At 42.5% G+C, this 15,697-nt stretch overlaps 2 protein-coding genes across 4 annotated transcripts in view; one reads left to right on the forward strand and one right to left on the reverse strand.

Annotated features, from left to right (window-relative positions):
* JHY (junctional cadherin complex regulator) overlaps positions 1 to 15,697 on the forward strand; it is a 119,391-nt gene that overhangs the window by 82,000 nt on the left and 21,694 nt on the right. For all 3 annotated transcript variants that reach the window (XM_080650808.1, XM_080650809.1, XM_080650810.1), the window contains exon 4: positions 3,363 to 4,018. In XM_080650808.1, the coding sequence (XP_080506934.1) occupies positions 3,363 to 4,018 (656 nt within the window). The remainder of the gene's footprint in view (positions 1 to 3,362; positions 4,019 to 15,697) is intronic.
* LOC308238162 (histone acetyltransferase KAT7-like) lies at positions 14,002 to 15,399 on the reverse strand (the record flags this gene model as incomplete). The annotated part of the gene is made up of 1 exon (XM_080649826.1): positions 14,002 to 15,399. One exon carries the CDS (start codon positions 15,397 to 15,399, stop codon positions 14,413 to 14,415), a length of 987 nt encoding a protein of 328 aa, XP_080505952.1. The 3' UTR covers positions 14,002 to 14,412.

Genomic DNA, 15,697 nt, shown 5'->3' on the forward strand with positions numbered 1-15,697 from the left:
TCTCCCGGGGCTGGGGGAACTTCTCTCAGATGGCCCAGTGGGAACAGACATTAACTAAGGTCGGGTCTCACTGAGAAATTACCATCCTAGCATTAGGCACCAGGATGCCGGGGCGCTGACAGTGCAGCCGAAGGACCCAGCTCTGTGTGCGCCAGGAAAACTTCCGCCATTCGGCAGTTGCTCTGAGTGCATGCAGCCTGGGCTGACTGTGCCTGTGGGTAACAGAAGAACCCCAGTGAGAGCCAATGAAATAGAGGATTTCAGTGCTGATGGAGATTAAATAGCCTGAGAATGGCTTCGTATATTAACGTCAGGGAACTCAGGTCTTACCACCTAAAGTGTGACACCTGATGCCTCCATTGTAGGTTAATAAATCCTGGGTAAACCACAGATCTCAAGTAGGCTGCTGGGAAAGTAAGAGAAATCACATCAAGCCCATAAGTGTCTTCCTTTCTGGGGACTGAAATGCCACCTTTGGGCACTTACATTGACGTGAATAGCGAATTGAACACTTGAGACGAAGTTTCATGAAACGATGAGTCCTTGACCTTGTTGACAGTGCACCCTGGGAAGAACACTGTTGTAACCTGAACTGTCAGCAAAGGTGTAACATGACTAAACCCAAGATTTCAGGTCTGTACCCAGGAAAAAAATTCCTAATAGGTTTATTTTTCCCTTTTTTTGGTGGAAATGAGGAAAGAGAACTAAAGCAAGTACAGTTGGATGGCAGCAAAAATAGAGTTTCTGGTCACTTATTTTTCTAGCAATTAAAAGACTGAACAGGTATGAAAAAGGATGACCTTATCAGCATCAATTCATGTTTATAGATCCCAGCAAAGGGTCTTCTTGCCTGTCACGGACAGTGATGACAGCCATGAAAAGAGCCGCGTGCTTCATGAACACACCTGTGAGACTGTAAATAGCAGGTTTCTTCTGGATCCACTGCAAGGAAGGGTGCTCTCGGGCACCTGCAGAGCCTCCTCGCCCACATTCCCGTGCAGCTCAAGGCACTGCCTGGGAGGAAGAACTTGTCTTTCCTTTTTTAAATCATTGATTTGAGAGAGAGGAGGAGAGAGTCAATTTGTTATTCCACTTATTGATGCGTGCATTGGTTGATTCTTGTGTGTGCCCTGACTGGGGATCGAACCCACAACCTTTCTCTGTATGTACCAGGACAACCCTCTAAACAACTGAACTACCCAGCCAGGGCTACAGCCTGTCTTAATTGGAATATAGAAAAGGAAGTTTTCTTTTTTGGAGCATCACAGGTAAAAAAAAAAAAAAAAAAAAAAAAAAAAAAAAATTAAAGTTTAGAGGAGCTAATCAGAATTTGGCCAGTCCTCCAGAAATCTCCAATTCCGAAGAGAACATACTCTAAATTTCAAATTATAAGCCATTCTTACTTTAAAAATCTGATGTAAGAAGTAAAATTCTCTATTATGTTTTAAATAGTCTCCCCCTTATCATTGTAATGAGATTTCATTCAAAATAGAATACCACCTAATATTATACAAGAATAGGATGAGTCTTAGCGATTATATCAGGAAAGTGAAATAAAAGTTGAATTCATTGCAATACTTTGATCATTCTTCATAGCAAGCTAAACAGTTTAAGCAAAAACATGACTTACTTTAAGCTTTTTTTCTCAAGTGATCCTGGTAGCTTGCATATTTTGATTAATGTTTTGTGGGTTCAGACCACAGAGCTCTCACACGCGTGTGTCAGAAAGGAGCCATGAGCTGCAGTTATGTACCACGCGGATGCTTCTGGCCGCCTGGCTGTTTTCAGTGAGCAGTTAATCATTCTTCCCAATGGCTTCTTAGCTCAGCGAATTTTTCACAAAGTAATGAGTGCTTTATTCCTTGAAAAATATTTCTAAATGACTTAGTATATAATCTATCTATTATATCAGGAGTACATTTTGTTGTTATAAGACTTTGAAAAGCATGAAGACTGTTGTGAAGTTGAAATATTTCCCCCAGATGTTTGATTGCCTGCATACAGGCTACATTAAGGAACAGAAGCAAAACGACCCTTGTGGTTTTACAGACGTCCTATCAGAGTGCAGACTCTTATAAAATCCAATTTGTTCCATCTGGTGAAGAGGTCATTTCCAGCTGCTAAACTACATGAGTAAAAGATATGATAAGTGAAGTGTATTTCATACTAAACTGTGCTTGGTTGGTAAAGCAAATCATTAATGTTCTTTCTGGTTAATATTTTTTTATATTTTTTTTTTATTGATTTTTTACAGAGAGGAAGGGAAAGGGATAGAGAGTTAGAAACATCGATGAGAGAGAAACATCGGTCAGCTGCCTCCTGCACACCTCCCACTGGGGATGTGCCCGTAACCAAGGTACGTGCCCTTGACCGGAATCGAACCCGGGACCCTTCAGTCCACAGGCCGATGCTCTATCCACTGAGCCAAACCGGTTTCGGCTCTGGTTAATATTTTTAAAATATTCATATTTGTTAAAGTAAACTTGCCCTAGCCAGTCTGAAGCATCAGCCTGTGGACTGAATGGGTCCCGAGTTCGATTCCGATCAAGGGCATGTACCTTGATTGCAGGCTCAATCCCCAGCCCCAGTCAGGACTCCTGTGGGAGGCAACCATTTGATGTGTCTCTCTCACAACGTTGTTTCTCTCTCTCTCTGTCTCTCCCCCTCTTGTCCACTCTCTCTAAAAATCAAGGGAAAGCCCTGGCTGGTGTGGCTCAGTGGATAGAGCGTCGGCCTGCGGACGGAAGGGTCCCAGGTTCGATTCCAGTCAAGGGCACATGCCCGGGTTGTGGGCTCGATCCCCAGTGTGGGGCGTGCAGGAGGCGGCCGATCCATGATTCTCTCTCATCATGGATGTTTCTCTCTCTCTCTCTCTCTCTTCCTCTCCCTTCCTCTCTGACATCAATAAAAACATATTTAAAAAAATAAAAATAAAAATCAATGGAAAAATATCCCTGGGTGAGGATTAACAAAAAAAATAAATAAATAAAGTAAACTTAAATATTTTGATGTACATTTGCATTTTCTTTGTATGCAGCTCTTTAGAGGTAAAGCTTCTCTCCCCACCCCAACTTAGTAACATTTAATTTTGTAAGATTTTAAGTCAAAGTCTTGTCCTTGATAAAGTCCATTCTAAACTCTATTTCTCTCTAGAAAATGTATAATCTAAAATCGCCAGGAGGAGTCGCCGAGCTGTCTCCTCTCATGGCCTAGATAGGAAAGAACCTCTGTAGACTCTGTCCCCTTTCAACGCCACCTTCCTGCGAGTCTCAGCTCCCCAATGAAACACTAATTTCAAATGTGTGAAGAGTGCCAATCTTTTAATTGTACATTAACCAAAAATATCTTTTTGGAATTACCAGGAACACTGGTCTCAATATGAAAGTGCGACATCAAGTCAGGAACCCAGAGGCCGATCCCCTGAGGCCGCCCGTGGCCAGCAGCCTTCCAGAAGAGCAGCCGGCCGCGAGGCTCGCAAACAGCAGAAGCACAAGCACGGCCTGAAGGCTTTGGTGACGGAAGAGCTGGTTTTCAGTCGGGGAAACCCGAAAAACACTCCCAGACCACAGCAAACTCAGAACAAGCCTGTTGATGCTTCCAGAAGGCATGAGACAGCTGTGGTCACGCATGCCCCCTGCAGTGACTTGCAACACTCAGGGGCTCCTGGGGGCCAGGGTCCCCATGGGACCTCCCACAGATTCGCTCCACCACAGCAGACTTTTGACAAGGTGTTATTATACAAAAATGCTCCTGGACATCACTCAGCGATGAGTTTTAATAAAAAAAGAGGACGCAAAGACCAAGAAGAGGACAGAATTTCATACCAGCATCTACACATGAACGCTCTTTCCCATATGGACTTGAACTACCCTAAGGGACTCACTAAGAGACAAGTGCCCCTGAGTTACAAAGGCTCTCAGTCTGCTTCTAACCTAAATGTTAACAGAGCAGCTGAGAATAAGAAGCAACCCAAACAAACTTACACAGAGACCAGATATAAGAACTTGGAAATATTATGGTAAGAATGCTGCTTTCTCAAGTGGTTCTCTAGAGGAGAAAGACATGAGAGGAAGAATGAGAAGTGGTGGTCGGGGGCGGGGGGGGGGGGGGGTCATGGCACGGTCAGAGGAAAGGAAAAATTTACCTAACAACATCCTTGGCTCCAATTTCTGCCTAAAATAGTCCACTTTTTATGTATTTCTTTTCTTTATCCCTGTTTCCTCTACTGTTTCTATTCTAGTTAAACCAGAGGTTGGAGGGAGGGGAGAAGGAGAGAAAGACGAAAGACCCAGGCTTAGAATTTTCCTATCTGCCACTGGCCCCATCCCCAATGGATTATGAAGATATACCAGCCTTATAAAAGGAATTGGGGAATACGCCCCTATTTTGCATTCTCCGGGATACTTCTATTACTTGAATTTTTTGTAAAACTATTCAAGTCATATGTACTTTTTGTTTCACCTTGTTCTATTGTTTGTAGGCAGATTTCAGCTTTCACTCATTGATTGTGATACTCATAGAGTTGAATTGATTTCTACCATCTTGACTGGTCCTTCTTCTTTGCATCTTTTTTTTGAACTGATAGAATATTTTTTGTTACTTTTTCCCTAGAAAAAGGGAAATACATATTTATCTTTCTATTGGAAATATATATTCTCTTTCTATTCTTTTACCTTACTTACTTAACTACTCTGGTGTAAAATTAATATTTCCATTCTCCTCTACAATATATTCAATATCAATGGATCATTAGTACCAGATCACTATTTCTGCCACACATATTATATTTTTGTTATATTATCCAAAACCTTATATCTCCAAAACTAATCATTACTTTTATTGTTATATAGAGTCAGTGATGTTTTTATTCTTTTTTATAGAATTTATTGGGCTGATATCTATATATATAAAAGCCTAATATGTTAAGTGTCTGACCAAGCAGTCGACCAACGGGTGCTATGACATGCCCTGACCACCAGGGACAGATGCTTTGACCAGTAGGTTAGCTTGCTGCTGGGGTCCAGCGGATTGGGCCTGGGTGAGACTGGGCCAGACAAGCCCTGGAGCCTTCCCATGGTCATTCCCGTGGTCCCTCCCCCGGCCACTGGCCCCTAGTGGCCCCAATTGAGATTGGGTGAGATGGCCCTGATCAGCTCTGATTGCTGGCCAGGCGGAAGGACCCCACCCGTGCACAAATTTGTGCACCGCACCTCTAGTTAGTTAATAAAATTATATAGGTTTCAGGTGTACAATTCTATATACATCATCTTTATGTTGTACTAGAGGCCTGGTGCACGAAATTTGTGCACGGGGGTGGGGGGTGGCGGGGAAGGTGTCCCTCAGCCCAGCCTGCACTCTCTCCAATCTGGGACCCCTCGAGGGATGTCCGACTGCCCATTTAGGCCCGATCCCAATAGGATTGGGCCTAAATGGGCAGTCAGACATTCCTCTCACAATCCAGGACTGCTGGCTCCCAACTGCTCACCTGCCTGCCTTCCTGATTGCCCCTAACAGCTTCTGCCTACCAGCCTGATCACCCCCTAACCACTCCCCTGCCAGCCTGATTGATGCCTAACCACTCCCCTGCCAGCCTGATTGCCCCTAACTGCCCTCCCCTGCAGGCCTGGTCCCCCACAACTGCTCTCCCCTGCAGGCCTGAGTCCCCCCCAACTGCCCTTCCCTGCAGGCCCAGTCGCCCCCAACTTCCCTCCTCTGCCGGCCTGGTCACCCCTAACTGCCATTCCCTGCAGTCTTGATCGCCCCCAACTGTCCTCCCTTGCAGGCCTGGTCCCTCCCAACTGCCCTCCCCTGCTGGCCATCTTGTGGCGGCCCTCTTGTGTCCACATGAGGGCAGCCATCTTTGACCACATGGGGGCAGCCATCTTGTGTGTTGGAGTGATGGTCAATTTGCATATTACTCTTTTATTAGATAGGATAGAGGCCTGGTGCACAAGTGGGGGCTGGCTGGTTTGCCCTGAAGGGTGTCCCAGATCAGGGTGGGGGTTTCCTTGGGGTGTGGGGAGGCCTGGGCGAGGGGCCTGTGGTGGTTTGCAGGCTGGCCATGCCCCCCGGTGACCCACGTGGAGGCCCTGGTATCTGGGATTTATTTATCTTCTATAATTGAAACTTTGTAGCTTTGAGCGGAGGCCAGGGCGGGTGGAAAGCTTGGCTTTCCCAAGCCTCTTGCTCTCTCCAGCTCTGTGGCCGCTTCCATATTTGTTGGGTTAATTTGCATACTCGCTCCTGATTGGCTGATGGGTGTGGCTGGTGGACGTAACGGAGGTACAGTCAATTTCCATGTTTCCCTTTTATTAGATAGGATTTTGTGTTCACCACCTCAAGTCATTTATCCCCACTTTACCTTCCTACCTCTCCCCCCCTTTTCCTCTGCTCATCACCATGCTGCTGTCTGTGTCTACCACTTTTGTTTTGTTTAATCCCTTCACCTTTTTCACACAGCCTCCCAAACCACCTCCTCTCTGACAGCTGTCAGTTTGTTATCTGTACCTATGAGTCTGTTTCTGTTTTATTTGTTAGTTTACTTTGTTCATTAGATTCCACATATAAGTGAAATCATATAGTATTTGTCTTTCTCTAACTGGCTTATTTCATTTAGCATAATACTATGCAGGTCGATCCATGATGTTGCAAAGGGTAATGTTCTCTTTTTTGTGGCTGAGTAGTATTCCATTGTGTAGATGCACCATGGCTTTTTATCCAATCATCTACCAATGGGCTGCTTGGGCTGCTTCCAAATCTTGGCTATTGTAAATAACACTGCAATGACCATAAGGTACATACATTATTTCTGATTGGAGTTTTGGATTTCTTCCGATGTATTTTTAGAAATCAAACCTCTGGGTCAGAAAGCAGTTCCATTTTAAATTTTTTGAGGTCACTTAATACTGCTTTCCACACTGGCTGCACCAATCTGCATACCCTCCAATAGTGCACAAGGATTCCCTTTTCTCCACATCCTCACCAACACTTGTTTGTTGACTTATTGATGATAGCCATTCTTACAGGTGTCAAGTGATATCTCATTGTGGTTTCAATTTGTATTTCTCTGAATATTAGTGACATTGAGCATCCTTTCATATGTGTATTGGATATCTGTATGTCCACTTTGGAGAAGTGTCTATTCAGGACCTTTGCCCATTTCTTAATCAGACTGTTTTTTTGGGGGGTGGGGGTTGGTGTTGTTTTATAAGTTCTTTCTAAATTTTTAATATTAAGCCCTTATCATATGTATCATTGGCATATATGTTCTCCCATTCAGCAGGTTGCCTTTTCATTTCATTGATACTTTCCTTTGCTGTACAAAAACTATGTAGTTTAATGTAGTTCCACTTGTTTATTTTTTCTTTTGTTTCTCTTGCCCAAGGTTGTATATCAGAAAAAATATTGCTATGAGAAATATCCAAGATTTTACTTCTGGGATTTTTATGGTTTTGAGTCTAACATTTAAGTTTAATCCATTTTTATTCTTGTGTATTGTGCAAGTTGGTGGCCTACTTTCATTTTTGCACATATCAGTCCAGTTTTCCCAACACCATTTATTGAATGGACTGTCTTTACCCCAGTGTGTGTTGGTGCCTCCTTTGTCAAATATTAATTGACCACCATAAAGGCTTGGGATTATTTCTGGGCTCTATCCTGTCCACTGACCTCTGTGTCTGTTTTTATGGCAGTACCATGTTGCTTTGATTACTATGTCCTTTTAGAACAGCTTGATATCAGGTAGCTGATTCCTTCAACTTTGTTGTTCTTTTCCAAGATTGTTGTAGGTATTCAGGGTGTTTTGTGGTTCCACATAAATTTTGGATGTTCTAGTTCTGTGAAATATGCCATTGGTATCTTGACAGAAATTTTATTGTAACTATAGATTGCTTTGGATAGTATGGATACTTAATGATGTTAATTCTTCCTATCAATGAACATGATATATGCTTTCAATTATTTGTATCTTCTTCAATTTCTTTCTACAGAATCTTATAATTTTCTGAGTAAAAGTCTTTTACATTGGCATTTTTATGCAATCATAAATGAAGTTGTTTTCTTAGTTTCTCTTTTTGATAGTTTATTATTGGTGTATTAAAATGCTACCAATTTCTAAATATAATTTTATATTTTGCTGCTTTGCTCATTTATTAGATCTAGTAGCTTTTCAATCGAGTCTCTAAGGTTTTCAATGTACAATATCATAGCATCCTATCTAATAAAGAGGGAATATGCAAATTGACTGTCATGCCATCACAAAGATGATGGTGCCCATAGCCACAAGATGGTAGCACCAGTCCCCTCAGCCCCACCGGAGTCCCCTAACCCTCTGTGCACCTGCCACCAGAGTCCCCCTGTCCTTTCAGCCCCTCCAGGGGACAGTATGTTCCCTCTATTCCCACTTTCCTGAGAGATTTTATTATAAAGTAAAGGCCCGATGCATGAAATTCATGCACGGGTAGGGTCTCTAGGCCTGGCCGGTGATCAGGGCTGAGTGGGGCCTTCCAGCTGCTGGCCAGGGCCTTCCTTCATTCCACACCGCCCCCTGGTGGTCAGCACACATCATAGCGAGCAGTCAAACTCCTGAGGGGACAATTTGCATATTAGGCTTTTATATATCGAGACTAGAGGCCTGGTGCACGAAATTTGTGCACGGTGGGGGAGGGGGTTGTCCCTCAGCCCAGCCTGCACCGTCTCCAATCTGGGACCCCTTGGGGGATGTCCAGCTGCCGGTTTAGGGGCATTAACTCCAGCCATTAGGAAAATCACACAGAATGTCCTTGACATACAAACAGTGTGGTTTTGTGAGTTGTTTTAATAATAATGGCCATTCCTTTAAATAATATCTGCTTACATACAATACAGCTGGTACTATGTGAATTCAGAATGTTAATATCACAAAATCATAGAAGGTTGTAGTGGAAATAACCTTGAATTGTCTAATCCAGCCGTGGGCAAACTACGGCCTGCGGGCCGGATACGGCTGTTCTATCCAGTTCTCTTGCTCTCCCCTCCGCTCCTTTACTTTGAATTTATATTAGTTCACACAAACACTCCATCCATGCTTTTGTTCTGGCCCTCTGGTCCAGTTTAAGAACCCATTGTGGCCCTCGAGTCAAAAAGTTTGCCCACCCCTGGTCTAATCCAAACTTTTACAAATATTTGAATTCCCTTTTCAAAGATTTTGAATGCTTTTTGTCCTAAGAAGCTTAACCAACTTTTGAGGCAACCCATTTTCTGTGAAAGGACTGGGGGACTCCAGCAGCAGGTGCGTGGCGCGGCTGGCCCCACCTGAGGGCAGTTCTGGCCCTGCCGCATGCCTGCCGCCCCCCAGGACTAGGGGACTCCGGCGGGGCTGAGGGGACTGGGCACTGCCATCTTGTGGCTATGAGTGCTGCCATCTTGTGATGGCGTGACAGTCAATTTGTATATCCCTCTTTATTAGATAGGACTAGAGGCTTAGTGCATGGATTCGTGCACCAGTGGGGTCCCTCAGCCTTGCCTGCGGACATCCCCCAAGGAGTCCCAGATTGCAAGAGGGTGCAAGCCAGGCCAAGGAACCCCACTGGTGCACGACTGGAGCTGGGGAGGGGCTGCGGGAGGGCTCCAGGGTGTGTCTGGTCATCTCGCCCAGTCCTGATTGGCTGGACCCCAGCAGCAAGCTAACCTACCAGTCAGAGTGTCTGCCCCCTGGTGGTCAGTGTGTGTCACAATAACCGATCGAACAGTTGACTGTCTGCCCCCCTGGTGGTCAGTGCACATCATAGTGAGTGGTCCTATGGTCGAATGAACAGTCATACACTTAGCATGTTAGGCATTTAGTATATAGGATGGGTGCTGGATTTTATCAAATGCTTTTCCTGCATTTATTGATATAATCATGTGGTTTCCATCCTTCATTTTCTTTATCATATTTTTTGCTTTGCAGATATTATACCAAACTTGGATCCCAAGAATAAATCCCACTTGGTCATGGTGTATGACCTTTTTGATGTATTGCTGGATCCAATTTTCTAATATTTTGTTGAGCATTTTAGCATCTATGCTCATCAAGAATATTGGCCTATACTTTCCTTTCTTTGTAGTTTCTTTATCTGGTTTTGGAATTAATATAATGTTGGCCTCATAAAATGAGCTTATGAGTCTTCTCTCCTCTTGAGTTTTTTGGAATAGTTTGAAAAGAATAGGTGTTAGTTCTTTGAATGTTTGGTAAAATTCATTTGTGAAGCCATCTGGTCCAGGACTTCGGTTTGTTGGGAGTTTTTTCATTACTGCTTTAATTTCACTAGTTGTAATCTGTCTATTCCAATTCTCTGATTCTTCCTTCTTCCGTTTTGAAAGATTGTATGTTTCTGGGAATTTATCCATTTCATCCAGATTGTCCAATTTATTGGCACATAGTTGTTCATAATATTTCTTAGAATCCTTTGTATTTCTTTGGTATCAGTTGTTACTTCTCTTTAATTTCTGATTTTATGTATCTGGGTCATCTTTCTTTTTACTTTTTTCTTAATCCTTGCCCAAGTATATGTTTTTCACTGGTTTCAGAAAGAGAAAGGGAGAGGGAGGGAGAGAAAAAATAGAGGGAGGGAAGAAGAGAGAGGAGTGGGGAGAGAGGGAGAGAGAGAAATTGATGTCAGAGAAAAACTTTGATCAGTTGCCTCCCATACCACCAGGGATTGAATTCACAAACTAGGTATGTGCCCCAATCAGGAATTGAACCCAACCAACTGAACTGCACTGGCCAGGGTTCTATTTTTTTCTTGATGGGTATGGTTAAATGTTTATCAATCTTGTTTATCTTTTTAAAGAATCAGCTCTAGGTTTCATTGATATTTTGTAAGTTTTTAGACTTTGTTTCATTTATTTCTCTCTAATCTTTATTACTTCCTTTCTTCTACTCACTTTGGGCTTTGTTGTTCTTTTTTAAGTTCTTTTAATTATAAATTTAGATTGTTTATATGAGATTTTTCTTATCTTTTGAGTTAGGACTGTAATGCTATGAATTTTCCTCTTAGGACTGCTTTCACTCTGTCCCATATTTTTGGGTTGTGATCTCATTTTTAATTGTTTCAAGGTACCTTTTGATTTCTTCCTTGATCTAGTTTTAAACCCATCCATTGTTTAGTAGCATGTTATTTAGCCTCCATGTTGTTGAGTATTTTTCACTGTTCTTCTTATTATTGATTCCTAGTTTCATACCATTATGGTTAGAGAAGATGCTTAATATGATTTCAATGTTCTTAAGTTTATTGAGACTTTGTATTGTTTTGTACCTTAGCATGTGGTCTATCCTAGAAAATGTTTCATGTGCACTTGAAAATAATATATATTCTGCTGCTTTGTGGTAAAATGCTCTGAAGAGATCAATTAAATCCATCTGATCTAGTGTGTATGTGTGTGTGTGTGTGTGTGTGTGTGTGTGTGTGTGTGTGTGTTTACCAGATTCAAATTATTATTTTTTCTGGTAAAAACAACAACAACATATAACAAAATTTACCACCTTAATTATTTTTAAGTGCACAATATAGTATTATTAACTTCATGCATATGATTGTGCCACAGATCTCTCTTTCATCTTGCAAAACTGAAACAATCATTGACCAACAACTCCCCTTTCTCCCTCCCTCTCCTGTTCTCTGGTAAACACATTCTATTTTCTGGTGTTTTTTTAATAAACTTTTTATTGTTGATAGTATTATAGATATCTCCCCATTTCCCTGCCTTTACTCCCATCCTCCCAGCTCCTACCCACCCCCCCATGTCTTCACTACCCTATTGTCCATGCCCATGGGCTATGTCTGTAAGTTCTTTGGTTTATCTCTTCTCGTGCCTCCAACCCCACATCAAGGTATGTCAGTCTGTTCCATGCCTCCAGGAGATGAATGGATAAAAAAGCTGTGGGACATTTACACAATGGAATACTATGCAGCTTTTAAAAAAGAGGTATCGCTTATCCTTTGGGATAGCATGGAGGGACCTGGAAAATATTATGCTAAGTGAAATAAACCAAAATGAGAAAGATAAATATAACATGATCTCACTTATTTGTGGAATCTAATGAGCAGAATGAATTGACCAACAAAATAAGATCTAGTGTGTCTTTTAAGGCCACCGTTTTCTTGTTGATTTCTGTCTGAAAGATCTACCTATTGGTGTCAAAGGAGTGTTCACATATCTTACTGTGACTGCATTACTGTCACTCTCTCCCTCCATGTCCATCAAGATTTGCTTTACATATTTAGGTTCTCCCATGTTGGGTGCATAAACGCTTACAAGGGTTAGATCCTCTTATTGAATTGCTTCTTTTATCATAACGTAAAGACTTTGTTTGTCTTTTGCTATATATAGCCTTTGTTTTAAAGTCTCTTTTATATTGCTGCCCCAGCTTTTTTTTTACTCCTTTCAATTTGCATGAAATATCTCCTTCCATCCCTTTACCTTTAGTCTGTGTGCATCTTTCAGTCTGAGGTGGGTCTCTTGTAGACAGCATATATATGGTTCTTGGTTTTTTATTCATTTAGCTATCCTATGTCTTTTGATTGGAACATTTATGCAATTTGCATTTTATTATTATTATTTTTTAATCCTCAACCAGAGGATATTTTTCCATTGATTTTTAGAGAGAATGGAAGAGAGAGGAAAAGACAGAGAGAAATATCAATGTGAGAGAAGCACATCAATTGGTTGCCTCCTCCACACATCCTGACCAGGGCCAGGGCCAGGGAGGAGCCTGCAACCGAGGTACATGCCCTTGACCAGAATTGAACCTGGGGCCCTTTGGTCTGCAGGCCAACACTCTATCCACCGAGCCATACCGGTTAGGGCCAATTTGCATTTTATTTTTTTTTATTATTTTTTTTTTTTAAGCAGAGAACATGCTTTATTGAGTAGATATAGAACAGCACATTCTACCACATGTGGGGAAGGGTTAGCTTCAATAAAAGGACTTTACCCTTTAAGAAAACCCCCAGTGAAGTTGCTTTTGGATAAATTTTAACAGTGACACTGAAACTGGCAGGGAGCTGCCACTGAACATGCTTAAAATTAGCTCCCCCAACCCACAGTGAATATTAAGTAGTGTACAGAGATGACAAGAGAAAGGCACAAATGACCAGAGTCGGGATTGTGGTGAAGACAGCAGTGTTATAGGCGATCAAGATGGGAAGGGTGACATGTCATACATCAAAAGTTGCCCCAAAATAGCAGGTTATAATGGGCTAGAGAGAAATTAGAGGGAGCATTTCTTCCTTCACTTAAATACCACCAAAGATAGGAGATCAGAGAAGAGGGGGATGGTGGCAAATCCCAAAAAGGAAATGGAGGAGTTCTTGGATGAGCATAAGCACTTTAGCCTAGAGGGAGAGTGAGGCACTGTTGAAAAGAGAAGCAAACCTTGGCGGGGTGGCCATTCTGCCTGGTTGAGTCATGGGTGGAGATACTTTTCAATTAGTTTCCACTTCTCCGAGGATATTCAGACAAAAATCAGTGCAACTTATGTGGAAGTAAAGGTGTGCTATATCAGACTGGTACTGGTAAAAATGGTTTTGCAGTTAATGAACCAGTTAACATGCAGCATAAAAGGGAGAACTGGAAATTATTTTGGCACCGGCAAACATAAAAAGGTCATGGAGTCAAGAGGGAAGAAAACATTTACTACTGGGCACTTTCTGGTGAGGCAAAAAGCATTCATTCCCTTCCACCAAGACATGGCCCACTGCCCACAGGTGAACTCAGCAGAGAATCACCACCTCTTCCCTCTCTCCATCTCATTCAGATAGATGATATGCTGTTCTCAAGATTAATCCCTGGGTGAAGCTTCAAAGTATTTGGCTCTGGTCAGCCTGATACTGATCAAAACAAGTCTTTCCATAAAAATGGAGGAAAATATTTAAAGTGAGATGAAATCCAAAAGGAATGGACCCCTCCCAGCACACATACTCAGAAGTGTTACCTCTTCCCTGCCCGTCCAAAAAACATATGTAAGGAATAATTGGAAAGGTCCCGGCAGTGGCAACTATATTTGGAGGTCTGGCGACCAGGCGGCAAGAAGCACTATTACAAGTTTAGAAGACACAACACAACCTCATGGGGCTAGAGAACATGAGGAAAGAACCGGTGACTGGACAGGTACAGTACCAAACAGAACACCTTGGGTCAGTGCTATGAGGGACCTGCACTCAAGTCTAATATAGATCCCATCCGGGCAACCTCACTGAGGCCGAAACAACAGTTCCTCAGAACCAGCGTCTGCAGTGTACATGAAGGTCGGAGCCAGGACAGTCCTGAGGGGGATGGCCTTCCCAAAGGATACTGTACTTGCCAATCACAAGAGCAACAGAAATGACAGACAGATCCCTAGGGTACGGATTCCTACTGCTGGGGTTCGCTGGCTCAGAGTAACAGGTCACTTTAAGTGCCCTTGGGAGGGGTCCATTTTAAACAGCTGGGATCCATGGTTTTATTGGAATTGGATCTCTTGGCCTCTTTGGCTATCCACTCATCAATCAAGTCCTGTCTCTTTAAAACTAGGTGCTTTCCTTTCCAATATTTGAGCATCTGAAGGGCTTGCAGAGTGCTGACAATGTCCACAGGATTCACAGCTGTCTCCTGGCTAATTTCTTTGATAGAAATCTCTTTGCCTTGGAAATTATGCAGGTAACGAAGAAGCACTTCTTTCCAGTAACTGCGATAGCTTATGAGCCCCAGATCTGAGAGGGGACGTTCTGGGGAGCCAACTTTTTCTTCCACTTTGGAAAGCAAATAACTGAAATCAATGAGCATCTTGCCATAGCCCTGCCTCATGTACTGAGGCATAGTAAGGATACAGGATACATTGTAGTTGAGGAATGAATTCTTCTCCTTGGAAAAATATCCAATCAGGTGACAGCCAGTGTTGTCCGCTTCTGTCATAACATAGAACAGGAAGGGCTCCACATCATAATATAATGTTTTGTGGTCCAGAAAAAGCTTGGCCAACAGGCACAGGTTTTGGCAATAGATCTTGTTTTTCTTGCCATCCACTTCAAACACGGATATTGAGCCTTTGCGATATATCTCATCACCAGGTGGGTGTTTCCATACACACTTAGCCATGTGTCGGCGGAGTATCGTTTGGCTCTTCATGTACTTTAAACAGAATTCACACATATAGAGCCGTCCCAGTCGTGCATATTCTTCAGGATAGGGAGAATGGTACCAAGTATCAAGCTCATAGCGACCGAAAGCTATTGTTTTAATCATGTTGCTCCCCTCTGTGATTTGGCCTTGCAGCCTTAACTTCTCCAAGTCCTCTGAAGCCCGGGCTTGTGCTCTTCGGAAAAGATCTAAGTCATACTCGCTCGTCAGGTTTTCCAAGAGAGGTTCCTGAGTGTTCCCGTAGGTCTGCCTGTGTTCCATGGCGTTCACTACAAGTATCCTTTCACTGGAAAAGCCCAATTTGCATTTTAAATGAATATTGATAAGTACATATTTATTGCCATTTTATTCTTTTAACTATATTCGTCTGTTTCTTTTTCTTTTCTTCCTCATTCTCTTTGTCTTCCTCATCATTGTCATCCTCCTTCTTGTCCTCCTCATTATTGTTATCATCATTATCAAGAAGGCTCTTTAACATTTCCTGTAATACTGGTTTGGTGGTAACAAAGTCCTTTAGCTATTTTTGTCTGGGAGGCTTATTTCTTCGTCAGTTTTAAAT

Source organism: Plecotus auritus (assembly GCF_963455305.1).
Source record: "Plecotus auritus genome assembly, chromosome: 13".
In the NCBI taxonomy this organism is placed as follows: domain Eukaryota; kingdom Metazoa; phylum Chordata; class Mammalia; order Chiroptera; family Vespertilionidae; genus Plecotus; species Plecotus auritus.